The following is a 23827-nucleotide window of genomic DNA, read 5'->3' as shown; positions in this document are numbered from 1 at the left end:
ATGCACCATCCAATTTGTTGTGCAAATTCTCCCGAGTATATCCGATACCCAATATGTGGAGGAAAACTACTTTTGAGGCACAGTGCAAAGCTCAGAAGGAAAGAAGCGCCATATTGGAGTTCAGATTTTGCTGGACTGGTTTGAGGTTGCCATATCACATTGGTAAGCCCCTGAGGTGCCAGATAGAGTTGAGCAACTTTGGTCGGATCGGGTTTCATGAAACAAAATTTGAGTCGGATGAAGCTGGTCCGACTAGGGCAAAAAAAGTCGGAGTTTCGTCTGAAACCTGACCCCAATGCAAGTCAATGGGGAATAAAAGTCGGCATTCCCTGATGAATCCATTCACTATAATGAGGAAAAAGAGTTACTCTGGACTTTGTCTGGCCTCTGTTCAGCAGTGTCCTTCTTTTCAGAGGTGCACAAAACTTTTATGCACACCTAAAAAGACGAACATTGCCGGATCACAGGTCCTATGGCGTCCAAAGTGCCTCCATCTGCCTCATTATAGGGAACCTTCTGCTGGGTGTTCTGTCTGAATCATGTATTTCATAGGTTTACACGGAAACCCCGGTGTAAGCGTTCAGTGCAGGATAAATATGAGCTGAGCCTAACTGCGATCTTTGGGAGGCAGAATGAACAAATCAACAACAGGTGAAGAATTGGTTTTAGTTATTTTTTATGCAGTTCCTCATACGATATAAATCATTTCCCCTCTAAAATGTAAATTGCTGTGGAATATGTTGGCGCTATAGCCCCTTAACGACAGCCGATACGCCTTTTAACGGCGGCAGCTAAGGGTATTTAAACCACAGCAGCACTGAGGAAAAAATGTATAGCGCCCACTAGAGACAGAATCTCTCTGGGGTCTCAGCTGCCGGGGTAGCCGAGACCCCAGAGAACATGATTCGGGTCAGTTTTTACAGACCCTGGGGTTGCGATCGCCGTTATCAATGGTATAATGGCGATCGATAAAAAAAGTCCAATTTCCCATTTAATTTCTCTCTCCTCTGATGTAATTGCACATCAAAGGAGGGAGAAATAGGGTTCCTGATCCTCCCGATACCTCCTAGTGTCCTTGGGCCCTCCTGCTTCCCCCCACGGCTGCCAGCGTCTTCTTCCGGTAAGAAAATGACGGGTGAATGTGCAGTGCACCCACTGAGATCTGCTGGCCTGCACCCGGCAATGATAGGAGATTTTTCTTATTGGTTCATTTTGATCACTGTGATAGGGTCTATCACAGTGATCAAAATAAAAAAAATAGTAAATCAAGCCCCCATTTATCACCCCCTTAGATATGGAAAAATAATAAAATAAAAAAAAGTATTTATTTCCATTTTGCCATTAGGGTTAGAGTTGGGACTAACGTGAGATAGGCTAAAGTTAGGGTTAGGATTGTGGCTAAAGGTAGGGTTAGGGTTGGGGCTAAAGTTAGAGTTAGGGTTGGGGCTAAAGTAAGGGTTATGGTTGGGGCTAGCGTTGGGTTACGGTTGGGATTAGGGTTAGGGTTGGGAAGAGGGTTAGAGTTGGGATTAGGGTTAGGATTGTATTAGAGTTAGGTTTGTGGTAAGGTTTTCATACTGAGATCTATATACTGCCCCCCACCATTTTGTCCATTGCACTATCCCTCACTTTGTAAGCCTCACTAACGCCCAGTCTACAGTAAAAGCCCTCTTAACTTAAGTCTACCCACAGTAATAGCTCTCCTTATTCCAGTCTATAGTAAAAGCCCCCCTGAATCTTCAGCTCTATGAGCACTTACCTGCGCCCCCCGATGTCTTCTCCTTCTCTGCTGCAGTCTGCGACATGATGAGGTGATCTCATCGTGTTACAGTGATGTTAGCAGCCTGATCAGGCCGCAGCATGTTGTATCAGGGAGCTGATTGGAGCTTCTCTGACCTTGGAGGTGCCAGTGCAGGTTCATGTGTATTCATGTCATAATGACGCATACTGTATGTAATTGAATGCAACTCACCCGCACACCATCTCCAGCAAAGATTCAGTTTTAATATTGGGTCTGACAGAGGGAAGAGGAGATGTAAAAAAAATATTTATTTTTTTTTATTCTTTATCATGGCGTCGCCTCCAATTACCCCAAAGCCTGGACTTCCTCTTCATGTTTGATTTGTCCAAAGGCGGGGACAGTGATGCCAGTGCTAAATGGGCGCTGGTGTCACGTGTCACAACAACTGCACAACAGCCACCCCGGGAACAGCGCCGGCACAGGAGGTGAGTATAAGCTTTTTTATTTTATGGGGGCCCAAACATTTTGATCAAGAAGGTGTTTTCCTAGTAGTGGACAACACCTTTAATTTTGCCATAGAGTATCAATGAACAATGATAAACGTGGTTTGTTCTTTTATTTTATGATGTAACCGTGTTATGTTGTACAATCTTTAATAAAACAAGTTTAACCCCTTCGCGACATGCAGCGTACCAGTACTGCTCTGCGTGAGGTGCGTTCGCACAAACTGCAGTACTAATATGGTGGCACTCTGAGCGCCACGGCCATTGCATGCGGGTGTTAGCTGTATATGACAGCTGACAACCTGCAGCAACGCCCACGAGTGACATACAGGGGCATCACGCAGGGAGGGGGCTCCCTGTACGCTTCCATTAGGACAATGTTATACGATCGCGTTGTCCTGATCGTCTCCATGGAGACCCCTGGCTCCAAGATGGCCGCGGGGTCCTTCCAGGTCCTGCAGGGAAGCTGGATTGTGAGCTCCTGTTGGGAGCAGGCACTGGCATGCCTCCTTCCCTGCCTGTCAGATCGCTGATCTGATATTCTGCATCTGATATAATGTAGTGATGTCCCATACTGCGACTGTCATGATCCCAGTGCAGGTTTTGACCTGCACGTCAGGGGTTAATGTCTTGAGCCCAATGCAGGCTTTGACCTGCACGCCTGGGGTTAATTATTGTGGCCTCTCTTTGTTTCAAAGAGAGCTTCTTATAGCCCTGGGAAACTCCAATCCCCATCAGTTATACTTTTGCCTTTGGCCGAGTGTGGTGACCCCTGTGTGCCTGTGCCTTCTGATTGTCTTCTAGCTTGCTTATATGGTTCTGACCCGGTTCTGTCCCCTGTTGTGAGTTTGTCTCTTGATTCTGTACTGTATATCTGCTTTGTTGGTTTCTGACTGCAGCTACGTGCTGACTATCCGTTCTGTCTAATCCTTTGGTACTGTCGTGCTATCTCGTGCTTTGACCCCGGCCTGTTCTGTTTACGTCTCTGTCTATGCCCCTTGGTAACTTCATCCCGTAGTTACCTTTCTAGGAGTTTTCCTGCAGCTCCTAGCTCTCTGTAGTTTAGGCCATGCCCCCAGCAGTCACGTGCTTCAGTTCCTGTTGGTCTAGCACGCATCTTCACCGCTGCTGCCCTGCTCCACAGATATCTTAGAGCACAGTTTCTCTTACTCAGAACACATGCACTGGCTCAGTGAGCAAGTGCAGTGCGGTGTTCCTGACAGCGACAATGTAAAAAAGTTTAAAAAAATTTTACAAATTGTAAAAATATGTTTTAAAAAAATCCCAAAGTAAAGAAAAATAAATAAATAATTTTCCAATAAATACATTTATTTATGTAAATAAAAAACAATAAAAGTACACATATTTCTTATCGCTGCATCTGTAGCGATCCACTCTATAAAACTGTCCCACTAGGTAACCCCTTCAATGAACACCATAAAAAAAACAAAAGAAACAATGCTTTATCATCATACCGACGAACGTAAAGTACAATAAAACACGATCAAAAAGACAGATGTAAATAAAAATGGTACAGCTGAAAATGACATCTTGTTCCGCAAAAAACAAGGCACCATACTGCTCCATCAGCAGAAAAATAAAAAAGTTATAGTGATCTGAATAAAGCGATGCAAAAATAAGTATTTTTTCTAAACAATAGTTTTTATTGTGTAAAAGTGCAAAAACATAAAAAAACTATATAAATGAGGTATTGCTGTAATCATGCTGACCCGAAGAATAAAGCAGTCTTACCAATTTTACCACTCACGGAATGGTATAAAAAAATAAAAACAAAAAGCCATTCCTGAATTGCTGATTTTTGTTCATTCTGTCTCCCAAAAATCAGGATAGAAAGCAATCAAAAAATGTCATGTGCCCGAAAATGGTACCAATAAAAACATCAGCTCGTCCCGCAAAAAAACCCAAAACAAATATGAACAAATTATAGCTCTCAAAATATGGTGATGCAAAGCTAGTTTATGCAATAAAAAGCATCTTTTATTGTGTGACAGCAGCCAAACATAAATCTGGTATCGCTGTAATTGCATCGACTCGAAGAATAAAGTAGCCTAATCGCTTACCGCACGAGAAACAGCCTAAAAAATAAATAAAACCAATTCTTCACATGGTGTTGATTTTTTCATTCTGTCTCCTAAAGATTGCAATAAGGCTTGGCGCACATTTATCCTGTGCTCTGTGCTGCGCGCTTTCATCAGGGATTCCATGTAGTATCTCTGAAATACGTGATTCAGACAGAACCCCTGGCAGAACATTCCCTATAATGAGACAGATGGAGGCACTATGGACGCAAAAAGACCTGTGAACCGATGGTGTTCGACTTTTGAGGATTGCATAAAAGTGCCGTTGGCCACAGTTTTGTGCACTTCTGAAAAGGACATGGAGTCCAGAGTAACTGTCATGATCCAGGTCAGGGTTTGCTTTCTGCTTCCCAACCTGGTCAGGCAGGAGTTAACCTTTTCTGCCCCTCTCTGGAGTATGGGTGGCTATTTCCCTGCGCTGTGGCTGGCAACTGATGTCAGTGATAGTGTTAGGCATCGGGTTCCTGACGCTGCGCAGCAGGAATCCCAAGCCTTGCCTTCGGCAGTCTCCCATTCCTCTTCGGCCGCAGAGAAGGCTGCTCAGCAGACTCGTCGATCCCCGCGCTCTGCTCAGACTAGCACTGTGGGTTTGATTGCTGCTGCCACCTCTAGTCCAGCTATAGCAACGCATGCTGGTCAGCAGCGAGCTACTCCAGGGACTAAGTCCTTCTTTCGGTCTACTGAGCATGCCTGTGGGACGATCTCTCATTGGAGATCGGAGGTCACATGCTCAGGTCCTTCTCCAGCTTGGATTGGACCATCAGGAAGGTCCCGGAAGGACGCTGCTATAAAAGGCTCGCATGGCCGCTTGGCCATGCGCTAGTATATACAGTATTTGGTAGAGGTGTGTGTGTTGATGGATGCTTGTGAAACGCTGACTGACTTATTATGAAACCCCTTCCCTTTGATACGCATGTGGTTAGGGTTTGAGTTTACAGTCAGCGCCGAGTTGTGACACTGCCTAGCACCACAGTGCTCCCTGCTCCTCACCCATGCTGGCGCCAGTGGGCGCCAAGCTATAAGGCATCACTGTACCGCCTCAAGTAGCTGCAACCGCCAGTAGCGGCGCCGTGCGCAACTTGTGCATTTTCCTTGCCCTAATCAGGGAGGTTAGTGGCGTCCTCCAGAGCGGTGCATCGCGCACCTAACGTGCTTATATTTCTATTGCTCTCTCCAGCACCGCAGCTGTGGCACCAAGCACTAGTGGTCTGGACTCTAACCCTGTGCCTCTGGGGCAGAGTCCTGTGACTGTACTCTAGCGCTCATCCGACCGAGGCCTGTGAGTTTTAACAGGCTTCGGTAGTTACACTCTGCGGCAAGGTGGTTCTGTGAATCAACAGAACTTGCCACTGTACACACCGGGTGACTTTCACCAGCGTGTGCTTATCTATTACTTTGCCGTATAGTCTCCGCCATTACCGAGCAGCAGTTTGCCATCTCTGCACGGTGGACCCCAGGCTGCGAATGCACCTCATTATCATTTTATTATTTGGTGCGTTCCGCCAGCCTAACAGATAGTTCATGTCTTCGGCGAGAGCAGCTGTACTAGCATACCCTGAGTGTGTCCTTTTCTTCCTGTCTGCCCGTATTTGTATCTCCCCAGTTCCCTACCTCTGAGGCCGGGATCACACATGCGAGGAATATGGCCAAGTCTCGCATGTTAATACCCTGCACTTCCGCCGGCACTTAGGAGCGGAGCGTGCGGCAGCGTAGCTATACATGGAGCCGCCTGCTCCGCTCTTGAGTGCCGGCCGCAGTGCCAGTTATTAACATGCTAGACTCGGCCGTATTCCTTGCATGTGTGATTCCGGCCTGACTTAGTGTTTTCTGTGTGACTGGTCCCCGCAGTGTATGACCCAGCTTGACTTCTGACCTGCCCATTCATCTTCCATTCCTGTTTTTAATTGTTCTGTCTGGCTCTGATCTTTGGTGTGTTTCTGGCTGTGCTTTCGTCTCAACCTCTTGGTACAGTGCTCCCGACTGGCTTTTTGACCTCTGACTTGCTTCAGACCTTGCTCCTGCATCCCTGGCTGTTGCAGACTTGGCTTGTCCGACCTCCCTACTGCCCCCTATCGGAGTTTGCACAGCTCTACAAGTCTTCGCTTGAGGTGAGCTCCTGTTACCTCCCTTCCTCACCCTGTGGTGGTTGTCCCCGTATTGCATGACATTAACTCTGCTGCCTCATTATAGTGAATGGATCCCTCGGGGGTTTCATGTGTCACGTCACTCAGAGATTTAGATGGAAATCCCAAAGTAAGTGCTCAGTGTAGAGCACCAAATAAATGTGATCCCAAACATTATGCAAAATGTTCCCAATTAAAGCTTTAACTCAATCCACAAAAAAAGCAAGCCCTCACTCAGATCTGTCATCTGTTAACGGAAATATAAGGGCATCCACATTACTGGTAGTACAAAGGCTCTAAAGGGCAAAATGGCTATTTCCTCCAAAAAAGAAATTCAGCAAATTCTCCACTCCCAAATCCAAATGCCCCTCCCTTCTGAGCCCCAGTGTGCCTAAACAACATTTAGCGCCCACATGTTTGGCATTTCTGTAGTGATGAAAGCCCATGTAATTTACAGGTGCATGTCTCCAGGAGCACGAGCTGGGCATAATGTACTGGTCACTACAATGTACTGGTCACTGCAAAGGCATTTTGCAATTTTCACTCCACAACATCCACTGCTGCTTGTTTCTGGAAAACACCCATGGAGTAAAAATCGTCACTACATCTGAAGATAAATTCCCAAAGGGTTATAATTTCCAAAATGGGGTCCCTCATGGGGGGGTTCTGCTGTTCTTGCACCTCAGGGGCTCTGCCAATGTAACATGGTACTCTCAAACAAGTGCAGCAAAATCTGCACTGTAATATGGCTCTACTTTCCTTCTGAACTTTGCACTGTGCCTCAGAAGTAGTTTTCAACCACATATGGGGTTTCAGTGAACTCAGAAGAAATTGCACAACAAACATTGGGGTTGATTTTCTCCTCTTGCCCTTTTGAAAATACAAAATTTGTAGCTATAAAAGATTTTTGTGGGAAAAATATGATTTTTTTTTATTTTCACGGCTTAACGTTATAAACTTCTGTGAAGAACCTGGGGTTTCAGGGTGCTCAATACACATCTAGATAAGGTCCCAAAGGGGTCTAGTTTCCAAAATGGTGTCACTTGTTGGGCGTTTTCACTGTTTAGGCACATCAGGGGCTCTTCAAACGTGACATGGCGTCCGCTAATTATTCCATCAAATTTTGCTTTCAAAAAGTCAAATGACGCTCCTTTCCTTCCAAGCCCTACCGTGTGCCCAAACAGTAGTATTCCCCCACATATTGTACTCAGGAGAAATTGTACAACAAATTGTATGGCGCGATTTCTACTGTTACCTTTAGGAAAATGCAAAATATGGAGCTAAAAAAAAATTGTTTGGGAAAAATGTGATTTTTTTTAATTTGCACAGCTCTACATTATAAACTTCTGTTAATGGACCTGTGAGTTCAAGGTGCTCAATACACATCAAGATAATTTCCATAAGGGGTCTAGTTTCCAAAATGGTGCCACTTGTGGGAGGTTTCCACTGTTTAGGCACATCAGAGACTCTCCAAACATTCCAGCATATTTTACATTCAAAAAGTCAAATGGCACTCCTTCCCTTCCAAGCCCTGCCGTGCACCCAAACAGTTATTTTCCACCACATATTGGGCATCTGCGCACTCAGGAGAAATTGCACAACAAAATGTTTGGAGCAATTTCTCTTGTTATCCTTATGAAAATGCAAAATTTGGAGCTAAAAAAGATTTATCTGGGAAAAATGTGTTTTTTTTTATTTTCACAACTTAACGTTATAAACTTCTGTGAAGCACCTGTGAGTTAAAGGTGCTCAATACACATCAAATTAAGTTCCATAAGGGGTCTAGTTTCCAAAAGAAAAGTAAATGTTTATTTTTTTCTTTCACATTCCAAAGCATCTTAAGGGTTAATAAATGTCTTGAATGTGGTTTTGAGTACCTTTAGGGGTGCAGCTTTTAAAATGGTGTCATTTTTGGGTATTTTTGCCATATTGGCCCCCCAAAGTTACTTCAAATGTGAGGTGGTCCCTAAAAAAATGGTTTTGCAAATTTTGTTGTAAAAATGAGAAATCGCTGGTGAACTTTTAACCCTTATAACTTCCTAACAAAAAAAATTATGTTTCCAAAATTGTGCTGATGTAAGGAAGATATATGGGAATTGTTATTTATTAATCATTGTGTGTGATTTGACTCTCTGATTTCAGGGTATAAAAATTAAAAGTTTTAAAATTGCAAAATTTTCAAAATGTTCGCCAAATTTCTGCTTTGTTTCACAAATAAGCGCAAGTCATATCAAATAAATTTTACCGCTATCATAAAGTACAATATGTCATGAGAAAACAATTTCAGAATCACCGGGATCTGTTAAAGCGTTCTAGAGTTATGACCTCATAAAGTGACAGTGGTCAAAATTGTAAAAATTGGCCTGGTCAGGCAGGTTTCAAAAGGCTTTGGGGCGAAGGGGTTAAAAAAAAATTGCAGCCCCAGAGTAACTGAAAATATGTTCCTCCCTTGTTAGCCAAAGTTATGTTGCATACTTTTGCTAATTTTTGGAAATATTTGCATGCATGAAAATCGTTATGTACTAGTAAACGCTGATACAATGAAGTACAATATGTGCTTTTTTGTAACTGATCAATGCTGCTGTACATGACCCAATGTAATAGGAGTAGAGGAAGGCTAGTCTATGAATAGATTCATGCTCTCTTTCTAAAACAATAGATCTATTTAGATATTAAAGGGAAGTATGCAAATTATCTATCCCAGTTTTGTGTATATATAAGACACGTTCTAGGTCTTGGCATTCTTACACAGAAAAGGGAGCTCATCAGGGAATATCAAAAAATGACTCGAAAGGGACATTAGGAAGAACTCCAATGGAACGACCGGTGATGCAGGGTTCAGATGATGCTCTTCCTGACTGGTTTCATGGCATAATGTCAAGAAGGTGAGTACACAGATACAAATGGTAATATTGTATTATTGGCAAAATGAACCACACCCCCCCAAAAAAGAAAAAAAAAGCAAAAAAGCAAAGAGAATGAACACTAAGATGTATAGTATGTGTATATGAATCTGTATGTATGTCTATTGCTTGGAATTGAAAAAGCTTGAATATGTCATACTATTGGAATTTCACTATATTTACATGATTACAGTGAATATTATTTCCAAATGTTGTGCACTTATAGGTGACAATATAGGAAACATATATACACACACGCCTTTATGAAGCAAGGCTTTTCTAGAAACCAAATCCTTCTTGGCTGCATTACTAAAGATAATTCAATGGGGCTGATTCATTAGGATCGGCATTGCACATGCCAATCTTCATGAAGGGCTCACCAGAGTACGAAGCGTCGAAGAGAAGCACAACACCTATGAATTTTACGCATCTTCTCGATGGCGTGCACCTCCATGCACCTTGCCAGGGACTGGAGTAACATTTCTGGCTTAAGAAACACCAACAGTTTTGCTATGTTTGACAGGCAAGTGCAGGCATGCCCTGGCTTCTCCCATATTTTGGCAGAGCTCCTTCAAAGTGACATAAAAATGCCAAATGTAGCACAGTTTTCGTGCAATTCAATGTTGCTCAAAAATGTGCAACTTTTCAAATTGTTTTACACCAGTTTTCTTACTAAAATATTTTGATGAATCTCCCACAATGTGCGTCAATTTATATAACCCATGTATATATGTTAGAAAAAAAAATGTTGTACATGTCTCAATAATACCATAATGTTTTGTAAAAAAAAAAAATAACAAACAAGAGTGTGGACATGGCACTTCCGCGCTTGGTGCTTAAGTAGGATCCTATCTTTTAAATAATCGTAGATAAAACTTAGCGTATAAAAATCTGTATTGATGTAATTTATTAAGTGCAGGCAATCCAAAATATAAATGTGGACGTTTTGGTCAATACATGACCTTCATCAGTAATATGGATGTGGAGTTTTCAGTTCCAAGTTTTATCTGTGGTCTAGGACAACGCATTACCTTATAGAAAAGCTTGGCAAACTGCTGAACTTTTCTGTTTTTCCTCTTGTGTTGTCATGTAAAGATCCTAAAATTGATGCATTTAAATTCTAATTCAACATAACTATTGATGTCCACTGACCTGAACAGCTAAGATCTCTGCTCTAATCCTGGACAAGTGCCCAAATGTTCCTAACAATCAACAATGCACGATCATCTATTACAGTCTCTTCTAGATGATCATTGATGTTAATGTGGCGCCCCTGAGGATTCGGTTGCCACAGAGGTACTGCACCTCCTCCTGAGGTGTGGTACCCCACCATCCAGGTAAGTTGGAGGCTCCTGACCACGCTCCAACACCTGCATCCCACACAACACAGTAGTTCAGCAAAGCCACATTGCGGCTCCCTGCTTGGAGTGTAGCAGAGCACCTTTGGTGGCTCCCTGCTTGGAACACGAAATGTGCTGGGAGGCGGGTGGAGTTAGAATACATAAAAGAGCGAGAAGGTTTAGGATTTGAGGTCAGTTCAGTTCAGAGGAGTGAGGAGAGAAGATCCCTGGGAGAGGGATGGAGGAGGGAGGTGCTGCAGCAGACCTCAGTGATCTGGGTCTGCTGTCATGGGAAAGGAAAGAAGTAGAAAGACATTGAACAGAAACCTGATCTTCCATAAGAAGAAGAGACTAGTACGGAACGAAGGAGTAAAAGGGAACAGAGGACGTGGGTTAGGAGAGAACCCTGCCTAGAAGTTCTAAGTGCAAGGCCGGGGCCCGATCCCCGAGGTTGTATGGATACTAATGGTCCTACAGCAGACACCGGTGGAGTAGTGAGCTGTAAATGCACTACTCCCATCTCAGAGTTGAGGGCACAACAGCAACTTGGATAGTGAGTCGGGACTTAGGAGTAAGGAGTCCCCGAAGCAGTCTACAGCTGTCTGCCGTACAAGTATAGTTCTTGGGAACATCTGTCAGGAGGAACTCCGGTGTAACTCAGTACTAGGAGTACTTCACACCAAAGGCGCTACAGGAGGAGACGTTCAGAAAGGCACATGTTGGCGGAGTGTTGGAAGGGAGCATTCCATCTTGCCTGGAGGTTGACTGGGTCCCTGACCCGGAGGACGCAGCACGGAGGCTGGCACCTGTGTACTACAGACTGTGAGTAAAGCTTTGGAACTACATGCCCTGGTGTCCTCCACTTATTCCCGTGCTAACACACCCTGTACCACTACATCGGGGTACCAGCTTCTACACCGCCTGTGCCTCTCCTCTATCCCTACATCTACTCTGCCCTGGGACTACAGCTCCACCTGTGGGGCGCTTCACCATCTTGGCTGCAACACACCACCAGTCCCAGAGGATCTGCATGCAGCGTCGGCTTAACATCTTCCTTGCCGAATACCACAGGTGGCGTCACAAACTATTCATTCAAACAATTACATTTCACCATTTCAATTCCCCCCCCATTGCTTGGGCGCCCAGGGCCACGGACCGGGTCACTGCTGCTGTGACACATCCCGCTGACACCGGCCCGGTACCGAGTACCCCACAGCCCTGGGAGGGAGACCATTTACTTCAAAAAGGCCAAAAAAACGAGTCACGTGAATGTGTGATATCAAAGGAAATTCCAGAGACAACAAATAGAAAGAGATTTCCTCTGATAATTCCTGGGGTCACTCAGTCACTACAGCATATAAAGCAGGGGAATAGGTGAATTTTGGCCTTAGCAATGAGGGCAATCACAATATCACGATTGAAGATTAGGTATCATATTCCCTTTTATGCTTTGGGGTACTATAGTTTACTATTATGGGACACTGTGGTTGCTGTTTTGGTTTGCAATACCTGCCCTTTTTATGTGGCCACAGAAGATGTCTCCATTAGGGTGGCATTGCCACTGTCACTCTGTGGCTATTTTGCAGGCGATGTTGCAGTCTCTTTTTTATGGAAATAATTTGATTGCCACTATTATGGAGCACTGTGATTGTCTACTGTTGGTTCCTCAGACCAGCTGGGTGCTATGCCAAGATACCGCTTCTTTTTGGGGACTATACCCTGGAACTTTTAAGGCTCTAGCAAAGCCCTTGCATATTGCAGATAGAAATTGGTCAGCACACTCAATCATGGCAAACTGATATAGAGAGTGAGCATCAAAATCAAAAGGTTTACAGTTGGAAAGGTTTTATTATAAAAAAAAAATCCTACATAGATTTTTTTATTGCCACATCCATAATAACCCCAACATTAAAAGAAATGCATTATATATCCTTCACAGTGAACACTGTAAAAACAAAAATTAAAAACTGATTTCTTGCTGATTCTGTTTCCCAGGTAAAAGAAAAATTAGAACTCAAAAAGTGTTCAATATCCAAAAATTAAAAAAAAAAGTTAAAAGTTATCCTGCAAAAAGATATCCCTCATGGCTAATTTACACGTCCTACTTTCAAGTGTGAGCGCTACACATGTTTTTCAGGCATATGACTCGTACCTATGATAGTCTATGAGGCCATCCACAAGTTTTTGATTTTTTGCAGACCGAGAGGTCCATGGAAAGTCTCGGAGACATGTCCAATTTTGATTTGATGGTTAAATCAATAAAAGCAATGCAAGTCAATAGGTCCATGAAAAATTTGGACTGCACTTCGATGACATCGGAGTGTGATTCGCCTTTCCCGGACTGTCATAATGGTGAAAGTGGAGAAACACTCCGACCACACTCTGATCAAATTGTGATCAAACTCTGAATAATCGGTCAGTTTTTCTGATATGTCAAAAAATCGGCTGTCTGAATAAGCCCTTTTACAACTCTGTAGAAAAGTAAAAATGTTATGGGGTTTTGAGTTTAGCGACACAAAAACAATTTATTTTCAAAATGAATGCTTTTTATTGTGCAAAAGTATCACCATAATCCTAATGACCTGCAGGATAAAGTGTTCATGTAATTTACACCAAATTATGAATACTGATACAATAAGCTCTCCATTTTTTGTTTTTTATTTGTTCTTTCAAAGTACATACTAGTCCTAAATGGAGACTTGGACATGCAATCCTTTGATCATGTTGGTGATAAACTGTAGTTTTTATGTGCCTTATCTCCCCTGTCAGTCTTTGACAGATAGCCAATGAGGCCCTGCCCCTGGTGGGATCTGATTGACTGAAGTATAGGGTAGACAGAGTCCATTGACAGGCAGGATCGCAAGGTGCCAACAGGCTGACAAAGGGAGTCCTCTACTTATTTGATATTGTGTTGCTGTAATTATTAAGTTCTATTGTTTATGACAATTACATGGTGTGCGTATTTTGACATCACGGTGTTCTATTCTATAAATGTACATTTTTATATTGAATAACTAAATGTACTATATCAATATGTTTGAACGTATTTAGTGTGAACACGCTGAATTTCATTTCAGAGACTGTGAAGAACTTCTGAAAAACAAGGAGCTGGGACATTTCATTATCAGATTAAGCCAGAGAACATTTGGATACATTCTCTCATACAAGTGAGTTTATTATGAAAAACATTAAAAAATGGTTTGGACATACTCGATCAATTTTAGTCAATGCAATATTCACAAGATAAATCTGGTAGATATGAGGAGGATAATGGGGTATTAGTTTTTGGTGCAGTTAAAGGTGTTGTCCAGGAGCCATCTTATTTTTTTAAAATCTAACAAGCAGATTCTAACAGAGACAAATCTACCTGCCTGTTCAACCCTGAGCTGGCTCAGAATGGTCGCCGACCGCTACGGCCGGTGATTAGAGTTGAGCGACTTTAGTCGGATCGGGTTTCATGATACAAAATTTGTTTCAGATGAAACTGGTCCGACTAGGGCAAGAAAAGACGGAGTTTCGTCCGAAACCCGACCCTAATGCAAGTCAATGGGGAATAAAAGTCGGCATTGAGCCGATGACATTGAGTCATCTTTAACATTGAGTATGCAGGGACATGCTTTGTATGTGGATGCGTCATTTTGACGTGCCCGCCGACCGCGGGCACATCAAAACAACGCATGCTGTTGCGTTCGTCGAGCACGTCAAAATGACGCATGCAGATGCATCCGCCTACAACGTATGTATCTGTGTACCAAATGTTAAAGATAAGTACGTAGGATGCATGCAGAAGTAGGCGGCGCTTAAGGGAGGAAGTACGCAGCCCTACACACTCTAATCAAATGCAAGTGTGAACCTGGCCTTAGGCAGCGAGGAGCCAGCTGTCAATCAGCATGACATCAGCAGTTATGCCTCGTCAACAGAGCAGAGCAAATGAGAAGCTGTTGGTCTGTTGATGCCGCAAGGCACAACAAGCAGGTAGTTAGAAACTACCTGGCTGTTGGTTCTTCGGCCCATAGTGGAAAAATGTAACTGGGATAACCCTTTTAAATCTTTTTAAAAGATAACTTGTTTGAGAAAATCATCCGCTTATCCAGACCAGATGTCATGTTATAGATTTTCATTTCCACTATGTGTTATACATACTGGCCATCTTCCCTTCCCAGCTTAGAACAAAGATATATTTTTCTTGTTAAATCCCTGGAAAGCATTTCAGTAAATGCTCCAACTTTAACACGTTTGAAATTGATGTTATATTTAATTTCATTTATGTGCAATTTTCCTGCTTGTTTTTTTTTCTTGCAAACTTCCTGCTCTCTCGGGATTACCCTAATATAATTCTAGTCTCAGTTGCTAATGGTTTGGAGAATGATAATATCAATGACAGAGGAGACACTCAGGCTGTCATGAGCATAGGATAACTTACCGTATATGAGAACTGCTTCCTCATCTATGCCTCAGCAACTAGCTGGCACCTCACTGGTGAGGCCACCTTAACAGAAGGACTACTAATACAATAGTAACCCCTATACAGTGGGGAAAAAAAGTATTTAGTCAGTCAGCAATAGTGCAAGTTCCACCACTTAAAAAGATGAGAGGCGTCTGTAATTTACATCATAGGTAGACCTCAACTATGGGAGACAAACTGAGAAAAAAAAATCCAGAAAATCACATTGCAATCAAGATTTCTGTCTCTCACAGACCTGTAACTTCTTCTTTAAGAGTCTCCTCTTTCCTCCACTCATTACCTGTAGTAATGGCACCTGCTTAAACTTGTTATCAGTATAAAAAGACACCTGTGCACACCCTCAAACAGTCTGACTCCAAACTCCACTATGGTGAAGACCAAAGAGCTGTCAAAGGACACCAGAAACAAAATTGTAGCCCTGCACCAGGCTGGGAAGACTGAATCTGCAATAGCCAACCAGCTTGGAGTGAAGAAATCAACTGTGGGAGCAATAATTAGAAAATGGAAGACATACAAGACCACTGATAATCTCCCTCGATCTGGTGCTCCACGCAAAATCTCACCCCGTGGGGTCAGAATGATCACAAGAACGGTGAGCAAAAATCCCAGAACCACGCGGGGGGACCTAGTGAATGAACTGCAGAGACCTGGGACCAATCTAACAAGGCCTACCATAAGTAACACACTACGCCACCATGGACTCAGATCCTGCAGTGCCAGACGTGTCCCACTGCTTAAGCCTGTACATGTCCGGGCCCGTCTGAAGTTTGCTAGAGAGCATTTGGATGATCCAGAGGAGTTTTGGGAGAATGTCCTATGGTCTGATGAAACCAAACTGGAACTGATTGGTAGAAACACAACTTGTCGTGTTTGGAGGAAAAAGAATACTGAGTTGCATCCATCAAACACCATACCTACTGTAAAGCATGGTGGTGGAAACATCATGCTTTGGGGCTGTTTCTCTGCAAAGGGGCCAGGACGACTGATCCGGGTACATGAAAGAATGAATGGGGCCATGTATCGTGAGATTTTGAGTGCAAACCTCCTTCCATCAGCAAGGGCATTGAAGATAAAACGTGGCTGGGTCTTTCAACATGACAATGATCCAAAGCACACCGCCAGGGCAACGAAGGAGTGGCTTCGTAAGAAGCATTTCAAGGTCCTGGAGTGGCCTAGCCAGTCTCCAGATCTCAACCCTATAGAAAACCTTTGGAGGGAGTTGAAAGTCCGTGTTGCCAAGCGAAAAGCCAAAAACATCACTGCTCTAGAGGAGATCTGCATGGAGGAATGGGCCAACATACCAACAACAGTGTGTGGCAACCTTGTGAAGACTTACAGAAAACGTTTGACCTCTGTCATTGCCAACAAAGGATATATCACAAAGTATTGAGATGAAATTTTGTTTCTGACCAAATAATTATTTTCCACCATAATATGCAAATAAAATGAAAAAAAAACAGACAATGTGATTTTCTGGATTTTTTTTTCTCAGTTTGTCTCCCATAGTTGAGGTCTACCTATGATGTAAATTACAGACGCCTCTCATCTTTTTAAGTGGTGGAACTTGCACTATTGCTGACTGACTAAATACTTTTTTTCCCCACTGTGTATATATATATATATATATATACAATGTGTGTTTGTGGTATTAAAATATATATATACAGTATGGACACACCTTCTCATTCAAGGAGTTTTCTTTATTTTCATGACTGTAGAAATTGTAGATTCACTCTGGGGGCATCAAAACTATGAACTGACACATGTGGAATTATATAATTAACAAAAAAGTGTGAAACAACTGAAAATACTGTATGTCTTATATTCTAGGTTCTTCAAAAGTAGCCACCTTTTGCTTTGATTACTGCTTTGCACACTCTTGGCATTCTCTTGATGAGCTTCAAGAGGTAGTCACCGGAAATGGTTTTCACTTCATAGGTGTGCCCTGTCAGGTTTAATAAGTGGGATTTCTTGCCTTGTAAATGGGGTTGGGACCATCAGTTGCGTTGTGCAGAAGTCTGGTGAATGCACAGCTGATAGTCCTACTGAATAGACTGTTAGAATTTGTATCATGGCAAGAAAAAAGCAGCTAAGTAAAGAAAAACGAGTGGCCATCATTACTTTAAGAAATGAAGGTCAGTCAGTTCAAAAAATTGGGAAAACTTTGAAAGTGTCCCCAAGTGTAGTGGCAAAAACCATCAAGCACTACAAAGAAACTGGTTCACATGAGGACCGCCCCAGGAAAGGAAGACCAAGAGTCACCTCTGCTGCGGAGGATAAGTTCATCCGAGTCACCAGCCTCAGAAATCGCAGGTTAACAGCAGCTCAGATTAGAAACCAGGTCAATGCCACACAGAGTTCTAGCAGCAGACACATCTCTACAATAAATGTTAAGAGGAGACTTTGTGCAGCAGGCCTTCATGGTAAAATAGCTGCTAGGAAACCACTGCTAAGGACAGGCAACAAGCAGAAGAGACTTGCTTGGGCTAAAGAAAACAAGGAATGGACATTAGACCAGTAGAATTCTGTGCTTTGGTCTGATGAGTCCAAATTTGAGATCTTTGGTTCTAACCACCGTGTCTTTGTGTGACGCAGAAAAGTTGAACGGATGGACTCTACATGTCTGGTTCCCACCGTGGAGCATGGAGGAGGAGGTGTGATGGTGTGGGGGTGCTTTGCTGGTGACACTGTTGGGGATTTATTAAAAATTGAAGGCATACTGAACCAGCATGGCTACCACAGCATCTTGCAGCGGCATGCTATTCCATCCGGTTTGCGTTTAGTTGGACCATCGTTTATTTTTCAACAGGACAATGACCCCAAACACACCTCCAGGCTGTGTAAGGGCTATTTGACCAAGAGGGAGAGTGATGGGGTGCTACGCCAGATGACCTGGCCTTGACAGTCACCAGACCTGAACCCAATCAAATGGTTTGGGGTGAGCTGGACCGCAGAGTGAAGGCAAAAGGGCCAACAAGTGCTAAGCATCTCTGTGAACTCCTTCAAGACTGTTTTGTATACCATTTCCGGTGACTACGTCTTGAAGCTCATCAAGAGAATGCCAAGAGTGTGCAAAGCAGTAATCAAAGCAAAAGGTGTCTACTTTGAAGAACCTAGAATATAAGACATATTTTAAGTTGTTTCACACTTTTTTGCTAATTATATAATTCCACATGTGTTAATTCATAGTTTTGATGCCTTCAGAGTGAATCTACAATTTTCATAGTCATGAAAATAAAGAAAACTCTTTCAATGAGCAGGTGTGTCCAAACTTTTGTTCTGTACTGTATATACAGTATATATATATATATATATATATATATATATACAGTGGGTGCGAAATTTTCACTCTTTGTTTCATTACAGCCATTTGGTAAATGCAAAAAAGAGTTCATCTTTTTCTCATTAATGTACACTCTGCACCCCATCTTGGCTGAAAAAAACAGGAAATGTAGAAATTTTTGCAAATTTTTTAGAAAAGAAAAACTTAAATATCACATGGGCATAAGTATTCAGACCCTTGCTCAGACACTCATATTTAAGTCACATGCTGTCCATTTCCTTGTGATCCTACTTGAGATGGTTCTACTCCTTCATTGGAGTCCAGATGTGTTTAATTAAACTGATAGGACTTAATTTGTAACGGCATATGCTTGACAGCTCACAGTGCATGTCAGACCAAATGAGAATTATGCAGTCAAAGGAACTGGCCAAGGAGCTCAGAGACAGAATTGTTGCAAGACACAGATCTGGCCAAGGCTCCGAAAGAATTTCTGCAGTACTCAAGGTTCCTAAGAGCACAGTGGCTTCCATAATCCTTAAATGGAAGAAGTTTGGGACCACCAGAAGTCTTCCTAGACCTGGCCGTCCAGTCAAACTGAGCAATCGTGGGAGAAGAACCTTGGTGAGAGAGGTAAAGGAGAACTCCAAGATCACTGTGGCTGAGCTGCAGTAGGGAGAGGGGAGAAAGTTCCACAAAGTCAACTCTCACTACAGCCCTCCACCAGTCGGGCCTTTATGGCAGTGTGGCCCGACGGAAGCCTCTCCTCAATGCAAGACATATGAAAGCCTCCATACAGTTTGCTAAAAAACACATGAAGGACTCCCAGACTATGAGAAATAAGAATATCTAGTCTGATGAGATGCAGATAGACCTTTTTGGTGATAATTGTAAGCAGTATGTGTGGAGAAAACCAAGCACTGCTCATCTCCTGCCCAATACAATCCTAACAGTGAAACATGGTGGTGGCAGCATCATGCTATGTGGGTGTTTTTCAGCTGCAGGGACAGGAGGACTAGCTTCAAATGAAGGAAACATGAATGCGGCCAAGTTCAGAGATATCCTGGATGAAAACCTCTTCCAGAGTGCTCTGGACCTCAGACTTGGCCAAAGGTTCACCTTCCAACAAGACAATGACCCTAAGCACACAGCTAAAATAACAAAGGAGTGGCTTCAAAACAACTCTGTGCTCATTCTTGACTGGCCCAGCCAGAGCCCTGACCTAAGCCGAATTACGCTTCTCTGGAGAGACCGGAAAATGGCTGTCCACCAACGTTCACCATCCAACCTGACTGAACTGGAGAGGATCTGCAAGGAAGAATGGCAGAGGATCCCCAAATCCAGGTGTGAAAAACTTGTTGCATCATTCCCAAGAAGACTCATGGCTGTACTAGCTCAAAAGGGTGCTTCTACTCAATACTGAGCACAGGGTCTGAATACTTATGACCATGTGATATTTCAGTTTTTCTTTTTTAATAAATTTGCAAAAATTTCTACATTTCTGTTTTGTTTTTTTCAGTCAATATGGGGTGCAGAGTGTACATTAATGAAAAAAAGAACTTTTTTGAATTTACCAAATGGCTGCAATGAAACAAAGAGTGAAAAATTTAAAGGGGTCTGAATACTTTCCGTTTCCACTGTATATATACATATATATATATATATATATACACTCACTGGCCACTTTATTAGGTACACCTGTCCAACTGTGTGTTAAGACTTAATTTCTAATCTGCCAATCACATGGCGGCAACTCAGTGCATTTAGGCATGTAGACATGGTCAAGACAATCTCCTGCAGTTCAAACCGAGCATCAGTATGGGGAAGAAAGGTGATTTGAGTGCCTTTGAACGTGGCATGATTGTTGGTGCCAGAAGGGCTGGTCTGAGTATTTCAGAAACTGCTGATCTACTGGGATTTTCACGCACAACCATCTCTAGGGTTTACAGAGAATGGTCCGAAAAAGAAAAAAAATCCAGTGAGCGGCAGTTCTGTGGCTGGAAATGCCATGTTGATGCCAGAGGTCAGAGGAGAATGGGCAGACTGGTTCGAGCTGATAGAAAGGCAACAGTGACTCAAATTGCCACCCGTTACAACCAAGGTAGGCAGAAGAGCATCTCTGAACGCACAGTGCGTCGAACTTTGAGGCAGATGGGCTACAGCAGCAGAAGACCACACCGGGTACCACTCCTCTCAGCTAAGAACAGGAAACTGAGGCTACAATTTGCACAAGCTCATCGAAATTGGACAGTAGAAGATTGGAAAAACGTTGCCTGGTCTGATGAGTCTCGATTTCTGCTGCGACATTCGGGTCAGAATTTGGCGTAAACAACATGAAAGCATGGATCCATCCTGCCTTGTATCAACGGTTCAGGCTGGTGGTGGTGGTGTCATGGTGTGGGGAATTTTTTCTTGGCACTCTTTGGGCCCCTTGGTACCAATTGAGCATCGTTGCAACGCCACAGCCTACCTGAGTATTGTTGCTGACCATGTCCATCCCTTTATGACCACAATGTACCCAACATCTGATGGCTACTTTCAGCAGGATAATGCGCCATGTCATAAAGCTCGAATCATCTCAGATTGGTTTCTTGAACATGACAATGAGTTCACTGTACTCAAATGGCCTCCTCAGTCACCAGATCTCAATCCAATAGAGCATCTTTGGGATGTGGTGGAACGGGAGATTCGCATCAGGGATGTGCAGCCGACAAATCTGCGCCAACTGTGTGATGCCATCATGTCAATATGGTCCAAAATCTCTGAGGAATGCTTCCAGCACCTTGTTGAATCTCTGCCACGAAGAATTGAGGCAGTTCTGAAGGCAAAAGGGGGTCCAACCCGTTACTAGCATGGTGTACCTAATAAAGTGGCCAGTGAGTGTATATATATACATATATATACATATATATATAAACACAATTTTGCAAGTTTTCCCACCTACAAAGAATGTAGTGGTCTGTAATTTTGTATCGTACATACACTTCATCTGTGAGAGACAGAATCTTAAATAAAAAACAGAAAATTATTGTATGATTTTTAAATAATTAAATTGCAGTTAAGCCCCCGTCTCACATAGCGAGATCGCTAGCAAGATCGCTGAAGCATCACCGATTGTGAAGCAACAGCGACCTCGCTACATGTGACACGTAGCGGCGACCGGCCCCCCGCTGGATGTCGCTGATCGTGCTGGAATGTCCTGGGCCATTTTTCATCATCGACATCCCGCTGGCCAGCATGCATCGTTGTGTTTGACGCCGAAGAGCGACCTCGTTGGCGACGCAGAACTCAGGGACGCAGGATGGAATCGTTCAGAATAGCTGCTGTGTGACAAGGTACCAACGACCGCCAAGGTCGTTATATGGATTGCTGGATCGTTGCTGCATTGCTGAAGAGATCTGCCTGTTTGGCATCTTACTAGCGACCATTTAGCGACGCACCAGCGATCCCTACCAGGTCGTATCATTGTTGGGATCGCTGGTGCATCGCTATGTGAAACGGGACCCTTAGTTTTTCTTTAAGAAGCCCTCCTATTTTGCACTCATTACCTGCATTAATTGCTCCTGTTTGAACTCATTATCTGTATAAAAGACACCTGTCCACACACTCAATCATTAACACTCACTCCAACCTCTCCACCATGTTCAAGACCAAAGAGCTGTCCAAGGACACCAGGGACAAAATTGTAGACCTGCACGAGGCTGGGATGGGCTATAGGACAATTGGCAAGCAGTTTGGTGTGAAGGCAACAACTGTTGGCACAATTATTGGAAAATGGAAGAAACACAAGATGACGTCAATCTTCCTCAGTCTGTGGCTCCATGCAAAATCTCGCCTCCTGGGGTAAGAATGCTTCTGAGAAGGGTCAGGAATCAGCCCAGAACTACACAGGAGGACCTGGTCAATGACCTGGGACCACAGTCTCAAACACTACCTTTAGTAACACTCTACGCTGCCATGGATTAAAATCCTGTAGCGCACCCAAAGTCCTCCTGCTCACACCAGCACATGTCCAGCCCCATTTGAAGTTCACAAATGACTATCTGAATGATCCAGAGAAGTTTTTGGTATCAACTCCACTCGCCATGTTTGAAGGAAGAAGAAGGATGAGTAGAACCCCAAGAACACGTCCCAACCATGAAGCATGCTGGGGGAAACATTATGCTTTGGGACAGCATTTCTGCAAAGGGGACAGGATGATTGCACCATATTGAAGGGAGGATGGATAGGGTCATTTATCGCAAGATTTTGGCCAACCTCCTTCCTTCAGTAAGAGCATTAAAGATGGGTCATGGCTGAGTCTTCCAGCATGACAATGACTAGAAACACACAGCCAGGTGATATTCTATTGTTATAGACAAGCTGGAAAAACTCCTATGGGAAATATATGCAAATAAGGATTTACACTTTAAAAATATATTACAATGATTTTTTTCTTTTTCTTACAGAGGGAGAGACAGATGCCGACATTTTGTTATAAACCAGTTGTCAGATGGAGAATTGGTAATAGCAGGAGATAGTTATTCCCATGAAAGTTTGCCTGCTCTGATATCATATTACCAAAATACACCTATCGAGCCTTTTGGAGAGAAGTTGTCACAATTTTTTATTAAGGTATGCTAGAATCAAGAACAGTATAAAACCCTTTTCCATATTACTACTCAATACTGATTTGAAATGGTGTTTTCAGTTAAAGAAGCACTCCTCCTCCCAACAAAATGTGTATTCCCTTAATATGTTGCAGTCACCATATTATATAGCACTGTGTACTTACAATTGCTCATTTTGTATTTCTACTCAGCTAATTTTCCTCTTTTCTCTGCTCTGTGTAGAAACAGGAAGTCTATTTTCCCGGCATGAATCATTTCCCTCTTCAACTCATGACTCAGCTCCTCTGCTCCTCCCCCTGCCAGCGACTTTTGCAGTGACTCGTGACTCATGCAGGGAAAATTTACCTCCTGTTTCAAAACAGAGCTTAGAATGATTCAACTAGTCATTTTTTAATCATGTGATATCATAGACCTAATGGAAAAGAGAATAATTTTCTGAGTAGAAAGGCAAAACAATCAATTGTAAGTACAGAATGGTAAATAATATGATGACTGACACATTTTAAGAGGAAAAAACTTTGATGAGAGTGTTCTTTAAGTTGGCTGTATAATTAGTATAGATGTCACCTGATAGCCATTTCTCACTCCCTCCTTACAGCTCCACAGGAGTAGATAGGCCAAAAAACATTTTGAAATCCACCATCCCTTCTTTCCTTTGACATCGTATCAGGATCCTGTCAGCGCCGGCGGACTGCCGCGGCTGAGCAAGGTAACTCACCCAGACTACAGGAGGGCCCGGGGTCCGATACTGCAGGGAAAGTTC

At 43.1% G+C, this 23827-nt stretch overlaps 1 protein-coding gene across 1 annotated transcript in view; it reads left to right on the top strand.

The window, feature by feature from the left end:
- Positions 1 to 23827, top strand: part of LOC141092867 (uncharacterized) — an 83751-nt gene that overhangs the window by 35094 nt on the left and 24830 nt on the right. Inside the window, exon 2 of the mRNA XM_073579179.1 lies at positions 22903 to 23068. Coding sequence (XP_073435280.1) covers positions 22903 to 23068 — 166 coding nt within the window. The remainder of the gene's footprint in view (positions 1 to 22902; positions 23069 to 23827) is intronic.

Source organism: Dendrobates tinctorius, unplaced genomic scaffold, assembly GCF_039654945.1.
Source record: "Dendrobates tinctorius isolate UK_male_01 unplaced genomic scaffold, ASM3965494v1 ptg000062l, whole genome shotgun sequence".
NCBI lineage: Eukaryota > Metazoa > Chordata > Amphibia > Anura > Dendrobatidae > Dendrobates > Dendrobates tinctorius.
This window is presented reverse-complemented; position numbering and strand designations above follow the sequence as displayed.